Source organism: Ochotona curzoniae, unplaced genomic scaffold (genome assembly GCF_017591425.1).
Source record: "Ochotona curzoniae isolate NIBS_2020 unplaced genomic scaffold, NIBS_Ocur_1.0 contig_908, whole genome shotgun sequence".
NCBI classification, from domain to species: Eukaryota; Metazoa; Chordata; class Mammalia; order Lagomorpha; family Ochotonidae; genus Ochotona; species Ochotona curzoniae.
Window position 1 is genome coordinate 11576698 of NW_024466607.1, and position 17672 is coordinate 11594369.

The 17672-nt window shown below is 43.8% G+C and overlaps 1 protein-coding gene across 2 annotated transcripts in view; it reads right to left on the reverse strand.

Moving 5' to 3' along the window:
- Positions 1 to 17672, reverse strand: part of ULK4 (unc-51 like kinase 4) — a 286847-nt gene that overhangs the window by 230240 nt on the left and 38935 nt on the right. For both annotated transcript variants that reach the window (XM_040994292.1, XM_040994293.1), the window contains exons 17-18: positions 6782 to 6889; positions 3636 to 3719 (exon numbers count right to left, since the gene is read on the reverse strand). In XM_040994292.1, coding sequence (XP_040850226.1) covers positions 3636 to 3719; positions 6782 to 6889 — 192 coding nt within the window. The remainder of the gene's footprint in view (positions 1 to 3635; positions 3720 to 6781; positions 6890 to 17672) is intronic.

Consider the following 17672-nt stretch of genomic DNA (forward strand, 5'->3'; position numbering starts at 1 on the left):
AGCAAGAGAAATAATGCAAAGTGAAACCGCACTGAGGTGTCACTTCACAGCTGTTACACTCGTGGCTCTCAGGGAAAAAAAAATGTAAGTTCAGGCAAGAGCGCAGAGAAAGAAGGACACTCACATGCTGAGGGGGCGCGGAACGGCCTGTCTATCCTGCAGAGCAGAACGGAGGTTTCTCAAAAAGACAAGGTAGATTCACGGCTTTCAACACAACTTCACACCAATCGGCACGCAGATGGATATATGGATGTTTTAAGTATGGCCCGTATACCCAACAGAATACTGCTCAGCTTTTACAAAACAGGAAACCTTTTCATTGGTGACAACACAGAGGCACCTTGACGGTATTATGTTAAGTGAAATGGGTCGATCACAGAAAAAAAATAACACCATACAATCTCATATGAGAAATTCTAAGAAGTTGGAGTCACAGAAGCAGAAGGTGGAAGGAGGGTTTGTCAGAGGCTGACGGTGAGAGGGGAGTTGATTGGGGAGAAGGAGTCCACTAGCCATCCAGGTTACAATTAAATAGCAGAGAAAAGGACTGGCATCCTGTACCACGGCAAGGTGACCACAGTAACTAACAATATATAACTATACATTTCAAGATTCAAGAATTTCAGTGATCTGATCTCTTAGACATTATAAATCTAACATGGGAAGGGTAAACTAGGCCAATTTGATCATTCAACAATATATACATATTATTACCTTCCCCAATAAAGAAAAGCTCTAATTAACAAATGAGGGTGCAACTCCCTCTTAAAGGAATTCTTTTACACCAAAATTATCTAAATAAGCTATGATTCAGAAGTGAGTAGCTTATTTTTTTGAACCTTCTGTTTGGAAATACAACACATGCCAGGTGTCAGCTCAGCACCCGTAACTATACAGCCTATTACGTAGACTTTATAAAAAGACACATACACACACACACACATACAGCTGGTTAGATACACACACGTAATCTTCACTAAGCATGTGGAAATTTCTCCCACTATTTTTTAGCATTTATGTGCACTGCAAAAAAAAAAAAAAATCAGCTACCAACCCAGACAAAACTAAATGCTATCCATCCATTTAAAAAACAAAACTTTCTCAGCCTTCCAGCCTTCCAGCCACAGACCCCTGGAAGACAAGTCACTCAAAGCACATGACAGCACTCCTGATGTCAAGGCAGAAATGATCCTACTGAAATACACTGATTCTCCCTGTTTTTCAGAAACACCGAGGGCAAAGCAATAGACAGAAATGCTGGGACTCGGGGCAGCTGAGCCACAAACGCACGGCTAAGTCAGCAGCAAGCCTCTGCGGAGCAGTCCCTCGTAGTCTCTGGGCTATCAGCCTCTTTAAGACTGAGATGTTTAAGCACACATGTTCAACTGTACATGCACATTTCCATACACTCCGCTGTATATGGGGTATGTTTCACAAGGAATGACCCGCCAGAAATACCAGCAGTGCTGAAGATGGTTGTAGACAGAAGGCTTAAAATTTTAATTTGTATCATGTTCTGAATGCATTAGACAAATCTGCTATTTAAAAGAACTGTTATAGTTATTTCAGTAAGGATAGAGATCCTTTTAAGGAGAATAATCACCCCTAATTTATCTATTTTGTAAAGACAATGTTAGCATGCAGACTATTAATGCAATACTTAACAGGCCCTCAAAGACACAATGTAAAATTTTCATAAATTATAGAGTGCTAGAATGTCTTTTCAGGGAAACTACACAGACCTCCCATACACATCAATGCCAAGAAAAACCCAATGTGATGCTAAAATATGTACCATGCAACTACTGAACAATTATTACTTAATAACAATATACATGGCTATCAAGCATTTTTCTTTATATTAGATGCACAAAGAAATTCACAGAGAATGGGTGGGAAATAAATATTAAGTAAAAGAACTGTCAAAGTTAGAATTTATCACATTTTACCTGGCAGTGCGTTTGTTTTTGTTTTAACTTAATTGAGAAACAGAAGGGGAAACAGAAAGAGACCAAGAGCTCCATCCACTGGATGACTCCCCAAATATCTGGGACAGCCAGCTCAAAGCTGGGAGCAGAGGCAACACAACCCAGGTCTCCCCCATGGCTGTCAGGAACCCAACACTACAGCAGCCATCGCCACTGCCTCCCAGGGTCTGTGCTAACAGGAAGCTGGAGGCAGGAGCCAAGAATGTGGCATCTTCGCCCCCAGGCCAGATTCCCATTGAAAGACAGCAGTACATGGAGGCATGGAGACAGGTTCACTCCTTAAAAGACCTCAAAGGCCAGGCCTGCGCCAGACCGAAGCCAGGAACCTGGAACTCCATCTGGGTCTCTCCCGTGGTGACAGGGGTCCAAGCACCTGAGCCATCTTCTGCTACTTTCCTAGGCATAGTGGCAGGGAGCTGGAGTGGAGTGGAGCGGGCAGCCAGGACTCAACCTGGCACTCACATGGGATGCAGGTATTGCAGGGATCCACCTAATCCGCCATCCCAGAACACCAACCACTCAATGAAAAGTTCCCAGCATTCTTAATACTGTTAGAAGGATTCATAGAAGATTTTCTCCTGTGAGCTCCCACATTCTATTCTTCCTGCATCTATATAGTTGACATGCCCAACATCTCCCACAACAGTGAGACACACATGTGAACAGAAAGCCCAGCTCTTGTTCTCACGTCCCAATGTGTGGCTCTCTCAAGGCCTCAAACCTTGAATTCCAGGTAGAAAAGACTTAATTCTCATATTGTTGACCAAGTACAATTCCTCATATCCCACAATGACAAATGAGTATTCGAACCTATAGGCCAGGAAGTTAGTTAAAATTTCCCAGTGGGATCTCCAGGGGAGGAAGCATGGAAAGCTTTTTCTACCCAGGAACATAACCCAGTTTCCATAAAATTCGAGAAGAAATGAACTCAAAAGGAAGATGTTTATCCTGACCTATCTTTTTTCACTGCTTAAGGAATGCTTTTTAGCCTATGGCTTTGCCTTGGATGAAACAATGTCAAATGGTTGAAAGGAAACAGAAAATGCAAAGCTTTCTGGCTCCTTGCTGCATCTTTTACCTAGAGACATCACTGTAGCTATATCCCTGTGCTGTGGCTGGTTGGCCAGCTGGTCCCTTTTCAGCTGCTACCAACAGCAGGTGAAACAGTGGGGGGTGGGAGGAGGTTGAGGGAAGCAGGCAAAAAAAAATTCACATCACCTCATAAATCCTGCTTAATATTAAAATCAGTGGGGGCCACTAGATGCTTCTCTGTTGTTAAGCCTGAAGAGGCAACCTGACAAGATAATCAGGAGTTGTATGAGGCTGGCAGGGAGTTCTCTAGGTACACCTCATTGCCTAATACCTGGAAAATGCAAGGGGTAGGCGTGTCATTAGCAATATGTCATTATCAGCCAGTTGTGCTGTTTACAAGTGCTACCGTCTTTGAAGGAGCTCGACTTCTGTGAAGGAGAGCGATCAGGTTCATTTTTACACCTGCTCTGCAGAGGGTCACTGGCTCCTGCTGGCTTGTCGGGATTATTTAAATTCAGGAGCAATGCCTGGTTGACAGGCTCCTGCACTGCTGCAGGCTACAGTCTTCACACAGCGCCTGGAGGGTTATTACGGAGGACAAGAAAGGCACCTTACCCCTTCCCGAAGGCACCTCATTAGCACTGTGTACGCAGCCAAGGGGACGGCCCAGCATTCTCGCGGGTTCTTCCTTTTCTCATCCTAAAACAAAGTGGAAGGAAAGACAGTGAAGTGAATAGCGCTAAAAATATTAATCCATTCAAGAAAAATCACACTATTTGCAACTGTGATACACAAACTGTGTAAAACTTCTTCCTAGTCTACAAGTATCTCAATTACTGCGGACTACCTGACAATCATGACCAGATCAGGAGTCTTCCCTTGCATTGCACGGGGGAGTCATTTCTTCTGGTTCATGTGGCATTACCTGCGACTTTGGTAAGATTATCTCCTCAGAAACCAGATTTTAAAAATTGGGAAAAGACAATGCCATCTAAGAGAGAAATTACTAATGATGGTAGCTGGTAAAACAGATATCCTCGGCTAAGAAGTATTACCTTATTGGGCATAATTGAAAATTCTGAGTAATATCTCAGAAGAATCCATAAACACAAATCAAAGCAAACCTACCACCTGGTAGGACAAAGCATTCAATGCAAAACAGCAACTGTCATTACCAAGTATGCTGATTGGAATGACACTGGGGAGGGGGTAACTGACAGAGAAGCAATCACAGTCATAGGATCAGAACACTCCTACAATCAGACAAAAGAAAATCAAAACAACAAAAAAATAACTAAATAAACCAGGTATTACATAGAAAGGTGAAAAAAATCAATCTGTGATGTATTTTTAGTTGCTTGCTTGTTTTTGAGAAAATCAGTAAGAGATCTTCCATCTACTGGTTCACGCCCCAAGAGGCAACAGCAGCCACACCTGGGTGAAGCCAAAGCCAGAAGCTCCATCCAGGTCTCATGTGCTTGAGAGTCCAAAAAGTTGGTGAACTTGAGCTTTGATGTCAAGGTCTTGGCTGTCAAGACCAAAGCAATGGTAAAGCAGAAATAAACTCCAGCCATACTCTTAAAAAAAGGTGAGGGGAAAAAAATGACCCTTCCCCAAACTTAGCACACAACTGACATCCATGAGGGGATGCTCCATTACAAGAAAACAGGGCAGAGGCGGGCACAAGGACTTATTAAGAAACACATCCCTGTTAACTGCCAAGAAGTAGCTCCAGGGGTGGGCATCTGGCGTAGTGACGAACTTGTCACTTGGGACAATGCATCCTCTTCCTGACTGTCCAGTTCCAGTCCAGCTTCCCGCTGGTGTGCACACTGGGGGACGGCAGGAATGACTTGGTATTTGGTTCCCTGTCTCCAACATGAGGGAGCCAGATGGAGTTTCAGACTCTGGGCTTTAGCCTGATCTAGATGTGGCTGTTGTGGGCATTCAAAGAATGAATCTGTAGAAGATCTCTTTCTCTGCCATTTAAAATAAGATTAAAATTTAAATTGAAAACCAAAAAAAAAAAGCTTCTAATGTATTAACTTCATAAAGTCTTCTTGCTGGTAAACAATTCTTTGGTAAAAAAAAAAACAAAAAAAACTTTCTACTTTAGTGTCACATGACCACAGTAAGAATCCACATTTCTGTTTTCTCCTATCTACAAAGGTAGCTCTGTAAATGGAAGAGTGATCCTAGCGGTGATTTGCTGAAGGAGTAGGCCGACAGGACGCAGGAGACAGAGGAAAAGCATTTTCCCAACACTCGCAACCATTCCTTCCTAGCTTTCTGTATTTGTGAATGTGGCATCTCTTCAATACAAATTCCTTAAGAATAAACTCAATCTAAGATGGGCATACAAAAAATGTCTCTGTGGCACAGCTGGTGAAGCCAGCACTCGTGACACTTCCACGCCGTGCTGGAGCACCACCTGCAGTCCAGCTCCCTGGCAATGCCCCCTGGAAAGCAGTGGATGGCCCACCACCTGGGTCACTGCCACCCACGTGGGAGACCCAGATGGAGTTCCCATGCCATTTGCTGAGTGAAACAGCCCACAAAAGTTCTCTCTGCCCTCACCTCTGTGATTCTTTCAAATAATTAAACCTTATATTAAAAAAAAAAGCTTTCTGTACATAACCAACAGTAGTGGAAACATTCATAGGTAAACAGTTATCTATATTTAAAACATAACATGGAAAAACTTTGTGCACCAGAGGAATCATGGAGATATGAATTCCCAACATACACTATAAAATTCAAAATCATCTTAGTTCTGATATTATCTGCATGCTCAGCACAAGTCTTGGTTAAGAAAAAAAATAGATGATCTGCATAATTTGACGATTCTGAAAAAATTTTTTTACCTAAAAGGAATAACTACAACACTCATAGAAAGGAAGAAAAATGAAAAGGGATTTGCTCAGAGGCATACAGGAGTTGGGTGCACTGGCTAAAAAAACAGAAGAGATTTGCTATACATCAACACTACTGATGGAAATACATAGTTTAACTGATGTTTTTTAATGACTACGGTGGTAACCACAAAGTGATGATATTCCAGAAAACTGGATTAGTTTAGACAGGAAAGATATTCTGGTTATTTAGTATTTGAGCATGTTTCAGGACCAAAATCTTTAGAATTCAACAAGACAATTCCATTAAAAACTTGTAAATTTCCCAGTGCCTGTTTGCAGCCATCAGAGGATCACCTCAAAGGACTAACCCACCATCTACCAACATTCTAAAAATCTTCAATATTCTAAACACTAAACTTCAATATTTACTATTCCATCTAAGACAGAATATTCGAGATTCCAGAAGTATTCAGAATTCTTTTTTAAAAAAAAATTAGGGGAAAGATTAAGACTTCCCTTTTTTGATTCAGTAGCGCTTCCATCTTGTAGTCTTAGAAATTAGTGGGCAAACCCTGCCATCCCCAACTCCCACAGGCACACTGAAAGCCCCATTCGTACAAAGCAGTGTTCTACTGAAACCTTACTGGGAGGACCTGCAGCCTCCCCTTGCCTGCCTGCCACAGTCGAAGACGGGTCGCTGCGACCCGGGGAGTGCTTCGCAGCCAAGCCATTTCTCAGCTGCAAAACACCCTGAGAACACGCTCCCCGCGAGGTGGAATTTCTGCAAAGTTCCTCAGGCATGCTCTGAGGCACGATGTCAGGAAACTTTCATAGGATATTAATGCTTGTCAGCCAGGATATGTCAGGACATGTCAGACGGCGGCAGAGCGAATCACGCGGGCTCACCTGGGTAGCTACCAGGTAGATCAGCTCTCCGAGGGTCGGCAAGAGGCATTGCTTCAATTTGCTGTTCCTGAAGTTTTCCCGAATTAATTCAGTTAGGAGAGCAATTGCCTGAAAACATTTTAAAAAAAAAAAAGTACGTGCAAACTTATTGAAGAAGCAAGACTCCCTGCAAACTCCCCTTCCGCCTTTAAGAACTGCTTACCAGTGATTTCTGAAAACACAGGCCTTATTCCCAAAACAATAAACAATTCTCCCACATCTAGATAAAGATAGCTGGTGAGGGTCTGGGGCAGTAGTCTAGTGGCTAAAGTCTTCACCTTGCAAGCGCCATAATCCTATATGGGCTCCAGGTTATGTCCCAGTTGCTCCACTTCCCATCCAGCTCCCTGCTTGTGGCCTGGGAAAGCAGTCGAGGACGGCCCAAAGCCTTGGAATCCTGCACCTGCGTGGGAGACCTGGAAGAAGCTCCAGGCTCCTAGCTCCTAGCTCCTTGCTTTGTATTGGCTCACCTCTGGCCACTCAGGGAGTGAACCAGCAGATGAAGGATCTTTCTGTCTCTCCTCTTCTCTGTAAAATCTGCCTTTCTAATAAAAATAAGTATTTTTTAAAAAGATATATCTGGTGAAATCAATGTACAATCGCCCCTTGGTATCCACAAGAACTGGTTCTCTAAGATGATCTATAATACATAATAGCATGCACGTGTGACGTCATCGTCACGCCACAGCACTTACGGCACATTTCTGAGACAAAGGCCTGCGCATGCTCGATCTGGTGCAGTCGCTTTTTCAATATTTCTGACCCACAGACAGTGGACCCTGCTGATGCAGATTTTGCCGATACAGGGATGGACCGTGCACACGGGACACTTGTCCATTCACAAGGCACTGCTCTATGTGTCACACACTGTTGGGGGCACTGACCATTTCCTGCCCTGTGATTGGCCCTTTGCCCTGATTGGTGTGCCTTGGTTCTCTTTAAGTTGATTGGTCAAGTTTGACAGTTAAGCGGGGGGCTTGGCGGGGGAGGGGCTGGAGCGTAACGGATATAACGGTGATAACGGTCAACGGACAACGGTCACGACGGGACGGAGGAGCAGAATAAAAAGCGCCTTGGAGACTCTCTCAAGTGTCGGGTGATTTCTTCCGCGGGACGGGAGGACCCCCGATATTTGGTACCGTGACTCGGATAGAATATATTTGGTGCCGTGAATCAGATAGAAGATAACTGGCGCTGTGAATCAGATAGAAGTCAGCTGGTGAACGCCAGGAAGGTAAGCTGAGCAGATCGCTCAGGGAGCCCCTTAGAGCAGGGAATTAGTTTACAACTGAGCTTTTTGCTCAGGAAGCCGCAGCAGCGGGGGGGGGGGGCCCATTTAAGCTGAGGTTTCAGGTTACCTCAGGGAGCCGCTGATAGCAGCGGGGACGTGCACGTCAAGTTTGCCGATTAGCGACGAGCCAAGTTCGCAGGGTAGCGACGAGTTGAGTTAGTCAAGTTCGCAGGTAGCGACGAGTCAAGTTAGTCAAGTTCGCGGGTAGCGACCATTAAAGCTGGGTTTTGCGACTATTCAGATTCATTCAGGATCGCGGTTTACCGCCATTCACGATCGCAGTTTACCGCCATTCACGATCGTGGTTTACCGCCATTCAGGATTGCGATCTAGCACCCATTCAAGTTCGCAGTTAACGATCAATTTCGCGATTTGACAATCGGTCAAGTTTGCAGGTTAGCGGCAATCAGAGATGTTAAAAATATGGCCAATTTAACTTTTTCAGTGCACATGCAACCTTTATTGCAGAAACTGCTGACGGTACTGTTGTTTTTGCAAACTATGCAGAGGATCGTTCCATGGTTTCTGGAGGAGGGTCTTTTGATCCTGCCACAATGGGAACACTTAGGCAGAGACTTAGCTAGGGCAGAAGGGCAGGAGCCCCTCTCTCCAGGAATGGTCAGGTTCTGGACATTGATTAAGTCTTGCCTGACAGATGGCACTGATAAATTCAGAGGACGTATACAGGAAGGTGAGAAAGTCTTATGGAAACGCAAAAAAAAAAAAAAAAAAATCAGAATGGATGGTTTGAAGATCCTTAATGATTTCCAGCAAGTATTGGGGTATACTAATTGGATCCATCCATATTTTTGTATTATTAGACAATGCCAAAATTGTGTCCCATTTTTATCCCAGCCTTGCTTTGGGGTTAATCCCCGTGGTCTTATGTCTAATCATATATGGCAGATGGATGTTACCCATGTTCCCAGTTTTGGTTGCCTTTCTTTTGTTCATGTCTCTATTGATACCTGCTCTGGAGTTCTTTATGCCTCAGCTCATACAGGGGAAAAGGTTCAAGATGTTATATCTCACTGCCTTCAGGCTTTTGCAGCCTGGGGAGTCCCCCAGTGTTATAAGACTGATAATGGACCTGCCTATGCAGCCAAAGCATTTGATAAATTTTGTTCTGAATTTGCAATTAAACACTCTACTGGCATCCCATATAATCCCACAGGCCAGGCTGTGGTAGAGCGTGCCCATGCAACTCTCAAAGCATTATTAATAAAACAAAAAGGGGGAGTAGGAGCCACCCTATATCCCAAAAGTCCTAAACATCAATTGGCTTTAGTTACTTATATTTTTAACTTTTTGATTCTGGATTTGGATGGCCATTCTGCTGCCGAACGCCACACTGTTGGCGCAGGCCCCTGCAAAGATTGGGTGATGTGGAAGGATGTTTTAACAAAACAATGGATGGGCCCGCATCCTGTCTTACGACGGACGCGAGGAGCGGTTTGTGTTTTTCCGCAGGATTCTGATGGACCGGTGTGGGTGCCAGAACATTTGACGCAAGTGATAAGAAAGCCGGAGCAAGATGAACCTGTGGACGTGGTGGATGCTGACCAGCCTGATGTTCATTCAGATACCGAGAGGAGACAACCAGAATCTCCAGCTAAAGCTGCACCATAAAAGGGGTGCAGCAAATATTGACTCGCTGTCTAGGGCCTTGAAAATGGCCCCCAGAATGGACTGCTGTCAAAGTACTGTGACTCCTGAAAGAGTAGCACCTGATCTTGCTGTGACCAATTTATTTCCTACCTGTTCAAATTGTGCCTTTGTGGGGTATAACTATACATATGGTAACCTTGTTCAATCTGTTTCTGCTCAGTTTTGGAATGTCTGGGTACTTTGCACTAATAGGGGTGGGTGTTCAGATATATCAGCTTTTGCATTTATTGATAAGGTAGTGATAAGAAATTGTAATTATAATAGTAATAGTTCTAGAATATGGGAAGAATGTTAAAGTTAATTGCAGTTGTTATGTTATCTATAATGCTATTTGTGTATGTGTACAAGCTCCATTTATGTTTATTGTTTCCATGAGTGCTAATGTTACCCTTTTGAATTGCTCTGTAGTTAAGTGAGCCCTTAACCAGTGTTGGAATGGCTCTGGCATTGTGGTGCTGGTATGCATTCCAGAACTTATTTCCATCATATGGGGACCTCTTGTGTGCTTAGTAGCCCTGGGCCTTATATCATTCTTTGGGGTCTGTGGATGCTTCATCCTTGAGCACAGTGTCAGCAGCAGTAACAGCAGCTGCTAATGCAAGCTGTGCTTGCCCTTCACAACAGATAATCCCTAAAAGTCTGGCTAGGCATGCTGGACCGGTAGCCAGAGACGGGTAAGTATCCGATATGGCTTCACCAACCTAAGACAGGTGCCACGTTCCTAGCCACGTGGTTAGCCCATGATGGGTAAGGGGAGCCTGAACTCGGAACACCTAAGACAGGCACGGTCCCTTGCTTAATAAAACAAGAAGGGGGAGCTGTTGGGGGCACTGACCATTTCCTGCCCTGTGATTGGCCCTTTGCCCTGATTGGTGTGCCTTGGTTCTCTTTAAGTTGATTGGTCAAGTTTGACAGTTAAGCGGGGGGCTTGGCGGGGGAGGGGCTGGAGCGTAACGGATATAACGGTGATAACGGTCAACGGACAACGGTCACGACGGGACGGAGGAGCAGAATAAAAAGCGCCTTGGAGACTCTCTCAAGTGTCGGGTGATTTCTTCCGCGGGACGGGAGGACCCCCGATATTTGGTACCGTGACTCGGATAGAATATAACACACCCTATAAGGTAGCTGCTACCCTACTAACAGAACAAACAAGGCTGACAGAGGCTCCTGTAACTTGTTCCAAGTTCACCCAGTTTGTGTGGACAGCCAGGGGGTGAGCACAGATTACACCACGCCAGATCTCAGGTCGTGGGCTGCACACACCATAGCCTGGGTAGTTTCCATACCACATTAGGTTTTACAGCTCTCTTCAAAAACGAAAAAACAAAACATGCTCATGCGTTTATGGTACACGTTGAGTATTCCTTATCTGACATGTTGACCATGAAACCTTTATTCAAATTTTGAGTTATTTACATACACAGGATTAAATTTCTTGGAGATGGGACCCAAGTCAAAACACCAGATTCATTTAAGGCGTGTAAGGTGTGCCCGCCCCTCATGCCCAGGCTCAGAGTGACTGGATACAGTCCTGTCAGTGCACCTGTGCGTTGATTAGAGCCCATGACATTGAGTCAGGCATGGAATTTTCCGCTTGCAGCATCCTGTCAGCGCTGCATAAATTTGAGTTTGGGATTTCAGATTTTCAGATTAGAAATGCTCAACTATAACCAATACTTCCGAGGAACCAACTTTGAAATTCAGCAGTATATTTCATCCGACCTCATTCATTTCCTAGGAGTCATGCTAAGGAAGCAGTTCACATGTACAGAACTCATTCACCGGAACACAGGCTGAGCAGACCCCAGCATGACCGTGACGTGCTGCAGTTTCAGAATGACGCCTACGGAATGGGCCCATTCTAAGAAGGCAAATGGTAAGTCTCCAAAACAGTGTGGTACACAGACAAGATCATCTATCATTAACAAAGACATTTCATTGACCAACTAAAAGAAAGCTCTGAAAAATAGAGCGCTTTCACACTACGACACCCACGTCCACACTGCCTGTTCTCAGTGTGCAAACAAGAACACGGACAAACCAAAGGCGCAGCACGGGCAGCTACACAGCATTCATGAACTCCAGCAACACTTGCTTATTCAGTCTTTATTTCAGTTTTCACCGGTTTAACACTGTTCAGACACAGCTCTGAGAACATAAGATTCCCTTTCTTGCAACCTCGCTCCTTATTCCTTCCTCACTTCTCCAGTTCACTTTTAAGATATCCCATCTTAGATTTCTATTGCAGGCAAGGGCAAACAGCTCTGCTGAGTTGTAACTGATATACATTCAACTCCATAGGCTTGCAGCGTATAACTGGATATACTGGAAACGCACACGGGCTTGAGAAAGCGTCACCACAGTCAAGCTCGCTCTCACCACGCTCCAGTGCTTCCTCAAGCTCCCTTAGAATCCTGTCGCTCTCCCTTGCTCACTCAACAGCCAACTGATCTTGTTTTCATTTTGCATTTTTCCACAACATATGTAAATGGAACTTTACACTATTTTTGGTCTGGCTCCTTCACTTAGCATATTGCATTTCCGATTCATCCAGGTGGGTGTAAGTATTAGCCCACTAATACTATGAAAATACTAGTCATGTGCTATTTAACAACAAGATTATTGTAAAATGCATATGAAAAAGTCTAAAGGATTGGAACACTCCAAAACAATGTTACAAAAAAAAAAATAGTTGAGGTCATTCTCCCTGATTTCAAGATTTATCATTTTTGTACTTATAACAATCAAGACTCGGTGACTGATGAGACACACAGAGAGATCACTGGAACACAATATAGAATCCACACAGGCACAGCCAACAACTGCTCATGGAGGCGTACCACAACCCAATGGAGAAGGCTTGGCCTCTAAAGTAGGCTGTTGGGATGCTTGGATAGCTGGAGGGAAACCAGAAAGTGAGCCTAAGACTGCCACTTTACTTACACACTCACACACTCAAACACACACTCGCTTGAGATGATCACAGATGCAAACATAAAACTAGAGAACTCCTAGGAGAAAAAAAAAAAATCAAGCATTAACTCTTCAAAATCACGCTAAAAGATGACATGATACCGTAGACTCACTAATGTCAGAAATGTCACTGCAGCACGCCAATAACCACACACGTACATGTGCACAGAAATGTTCAACAACACTAACAGTTAGGGAAAGGCAAGTTAAAAACAAAGATCAAGCCACTCAACTAGAACAATGGCGGAAACAAAACCGTGGCAACATCCAAAGTTGCTGCAGGTGGATAGAAAGAATTCCACACACAGTGGGAATGGAGCATCGTACAGATCCTCAGGGAAATGAAGGCATTTTCCTTTTTCAAAAGCAATTTTACAACAACTAAACATATATTTGAACACCCAACAGCGATACTCTTGAGTACTAAATTTAGGCAAAAGATGATTCTCATCCATATCAAAATTTAAAAATAGGCATCAATACCAATTCTATTTGTAATTGTCAAAACCGGAAATGACCCAGGTATCTTTCAGCACGAAAATGGTTACAGAAATGGAGGTTCACTATGGAAACAACTTTAGCAATAAAAGGTAACAGATATTGAAAAATCTCAACAACTTCAATACTCTCCTAAAAATCAGGTTACATTAAAAAAAAAAATTCCAAAAGGCCCATTCCATGTGACTCCACCTACACAACATACCTAAAATGACAGAAGCGTAGAAACGCAAAGCAGACATGTGTTTGGGACATAGATGCACACGGTAGGGACAGATGGATATGGTTCTATAACGAGCAGTGGCTTGAGGGGTCTCTGTCACACCATAGCAGTTCTTTCCCTTAACCGTCTCCAGGGGCTACTGTTCGCTAACTGTACGGCGTTAGCACTGGGGAAGCAGGTCACACAGCCTCTCCCATATTACTCCCTAAAACTGTGAAGCTATTCTCTCAAAATAAAAAGGTTGATTTTTAAAAAAGTCAATTTCATACTAAATGCAAAAGTAGAGCTGGCTTTCTGCTTCACAAAGTCAGTGGTAGCAGGCTGTAGCATTTCGCCACTGTGTAACGTGCTGCCGTCTTGTGTCAGTAAGCATCACCGGAAATTTAAAATATTTCAATGCTGCAGAGGCTTAAAGCCGCACAGCAGCCTGGACTGCCTCCAGCCTCACAGAAATTGTACTGGAGCTTGGCATCTGGTAAACAGCCAGCCATCACGATTGATTCCAATAATACCAAAGCAAGCTTATGTCTCTCTTGCAGAAGTTACCTTGGGATGTCATGAAACAGTCCTCAACAGAAAATGCTTCCACATCTGCAATGTAGCCGCTTATCGACTATCTGTTTTCTTACAAATCTAAAGAAATATGTATTTATATAAACTATAGGAAGAATGAACACCTGCAACACGTGAATCACAAACAGAATGTTTTCTGACCTAGATAACACCAGCACTTGAAAATGCTAATATTAAACAGAAGAAAAAGAGGAGAAATAATCCTTCCAACTCAAAAATCCCAACAATACATGTATTTTGTTATTTTCATGCTTTCTGAAAGTCCCTAAAAGTGCTCCAATCCTTGTAACACTGACCTAGAAGACATAGAAGCAACATATTCAGATTTGGAGCCACTATTCATTTTTTTTTTGTTTTTGGAAAGCCCTAACTAAAAGAAAATTGGAGGTCCTGCGTTTGGATTTGGGGGGGGGGTTATTTAGCATTTTCCCCCCACCAAAAGAAGTTGAGAGACGCAAGACAGAGGGCCTGCAAGCCTGGCAACCAAAAAATGACAAGTTTCTTTCTCAATTGACATCTAATTAAAGTGACATCCAGGAAGCTGACCAAGTTTTTGTACCTAGTCCTTCCAAACTCTTTAAATGACTGGGAAGCCTGCACAAGCAATCGTCTTCTGGGTTTTCTTTGCTTTTGCTGACAGTTCATTATTTTAAGGAAGAGAATCCACCCTCTGTAGGTTGTTTGCCTCAACAGGGAAGCAACGAGCTAATAACCCTGGCTGCTTCTGAGTACTCCGTTTTAGGAGTTAAATGCCACTCGTGGATACAGACTGGAATGCAGCTACCTAATTAACATGGAAAGAAGTAGAGATAATGTTAAAACTTTAATGTCCAGATGGCATCAAAGAAGCCAACCTTGCAAGGACATTTTCAGAGTTAGGAAATACCAAACAGCATTCTTGGCCAACAGTTCTGTCATCTTTCTGCCCGGGAGTTTTTAACTAATAATGCTTGTGAAAATGAGGGTTGACATTTAAAATCTATAGATGTGATTTGTACTTAGCAAAGCTGAACCAGACAGACAAGATCCAAAGGACTCAAAATTTAATGCAAATAAAATAGAACAGAGGAGGAAACGGGTATTATGAAAAGCATGCCGTGGTCCTATTTCACATGTAGTAGCTGTGCCTGGGACACGAAAAGTGGTGTTTCAAGAAAGAAAAAGCCTTGGAGCTAATGCAACAGCTCAATTAGCTCAATTAGCTAATCCTCCACCTGCAAGCACCAGCATATGGGTGCTGACTCATGTCCCGGCTGCTCCACTTCTCATCCAGCTGCCTGTTATGGTCTTGGAAAGCCGTGGAGGACGCCCGCCCCCCTCAAAAAAATTGGGCTGTTGAAAACATGTGAGAGATACAGAAGAAGCTCCAGACTCCTGACCACCAGCTACGCTCCGGCAGTTGTGGCCATCTGGCGAGTGAACCAGTGGATGGAAGCTGTGTCTCTCCTTCTCTCTGTAAATCTGTTTTTCCAATGAAAATAATAATTTTTTTTAAAAATGAAGGGAGGAATGAGAAGAGGGAGGGGGAAGAGAGGAGGAGGTGAGGTAGAGGCGAGCGGAGAGAGGGAGGTAAGGAGGAAAGAAATGCAAGAGCGTTAATAGCAAGTGAGCCGGGGCAAAGTGCTATCAGTTGGAAATTGGCACGGTGACCTAGCGGCCACATTCCTCACCTTGAACGCGCTGGGATCCCATACGGGAGCCAGTTCTAATCCTGGCAGCCCTGCTTCTCATCCAGCTCCCTGCTTGTGGCCTGCAAAGCCATCGACGACAGCCCAAAGCCTTGGGACCCTGCACCCGCGTGGGAGACCTGGAAGAAGCTCCTGGTTTCTAGCTTCCAATCTGCTCAGCCCTGGCCATTGGGATCAATTAGGGAATAAACCAGCAGATAGAAGATCTGTTTTTCTCTCTGTAACTCTCCCTTGCCAATAAAAACAAATGTTTTTTGAACAATGCTGAAATTTCCATAGCATCGGTCAGTAGCAGATATCATATTGTGATGCACATCAGAATCATTGAAGAATTTGCAGTTCCAGTGGCCCGCTGACTACTCTGGGCCCTCTGGCTGTGGAGGGGACAGCATTTTGTCGAGAAACACTCCAGGTAGAACAAACTGATCCAGGTGCCGCCTGGCTGTCCCACGCCACACCCCCTACTGTACCTAATGGAAATACCCACAGTGCATAGAGGATGCAAGTTTCTCAACGGTTAAAGCTACATTTTTATTTGAGAACAGAACGTGCCACAGGCTCACCTCTTCAGTGTTTCCTAAGCCGAGTTACGAATGTTATTAAAACTGGGTCTTAATTTGAAAGTTAAGGCACAAAAGAACACCGATTCTCACATTGCAATTTTGAGCCTCGTATGATTTACTTGTTACTATAGTCCAAAAAGTCGTATCTTTCAACACTCTGCAGATAGCAGAAAACCAAAGCAGGCCCATTTTAAATTGTGCTTTTCTGCTTCAGGGCTCAGCTCTGATGAGTTGTGTTTTGCGCAATTCTTTCCATCACAAATTCAGTTTGCATGTCTCATTCACCTAATAGAAAATGAAATGTGATGCCTTGCTGGGTTCCCAAGGCTTACTTAAATTACCTGGCATTCAAACACATACGCGTCATCATGGCTGCTTGGAAAATACAGTAAACTATGTTCCTAGCCCAGATAAAACAAGCATCAGATTCAGTCACTGCAGAAAACACGGAAGCTAAAAGTTGTTCCACAAGATGTCAGATAAGAAACTAAATGAACTCTGTCATTATACAAAATACGAAGCATGCTTTAAGAATTCTTTGAGGCAAGAGATTTAATTTGCATGCAAAAATGATTGAAATACAGTGATCTCCCCTGAATGAAATGTACTTCCGCACCATGGCTTAATACGAGGGGAAAAAAAAAAAAAACTTGGCCTGTTTCACATCGTGCTATGTAAAAAAGCAGTGTGGCCCATCTTCGATGTATCATTTGCAGCAAATCTGCTTATTGTGCTGTCAAAGTGACAGGAAAAAAAAATTGGTGTCACAGGGAACTACAAGAATGTATTCCTCAAGATCAACAACTTGGAAGATTAAAAAGGACGCAGGTTGGAGCTTGGGGTCATCACCAGCACAGAGAGGATCCCACAATCCTTTGAATGATTCAATCGGAAGTGAAGTCCACACTCTCATGACGCTGGGGCCGTGGAGGGATCATCCAAGAAAAAAGGCACCCTAAGTCTCTGATTGCTGTTGCCCAGTCACACTGCAAAGGTAACTCAACTCAAAGTGAATTGCCGGGAGAGGTGAGTCTCACCTCAGTCAGGGCTCACACCTAGGGACCTGCAACTCCTCCGCCTGGCCAAAAGAGCCATGACACCGAGGCTTGGGCTGCCCCAGACACTGTCCCCTCCCTCCCCCGACATAGACCTGTAAGCCTCTACAGATCCTGCTTTTTTTTTACAAGTTGGAAAAAAAAAAAAAAGCATTTTGTGGTGTCTGAGCGTCCTCTAGTGGCTGCTTCAACTATCACAGTCAACTCTCCTTAGCTGGAAATTAAGGAAGCATGAGTAACACAGCATGGTATCCTAAAGGGACACTCCACGCAATTTCAAATTATTACACGATTTCCCCCATTATCCAACAGAATGT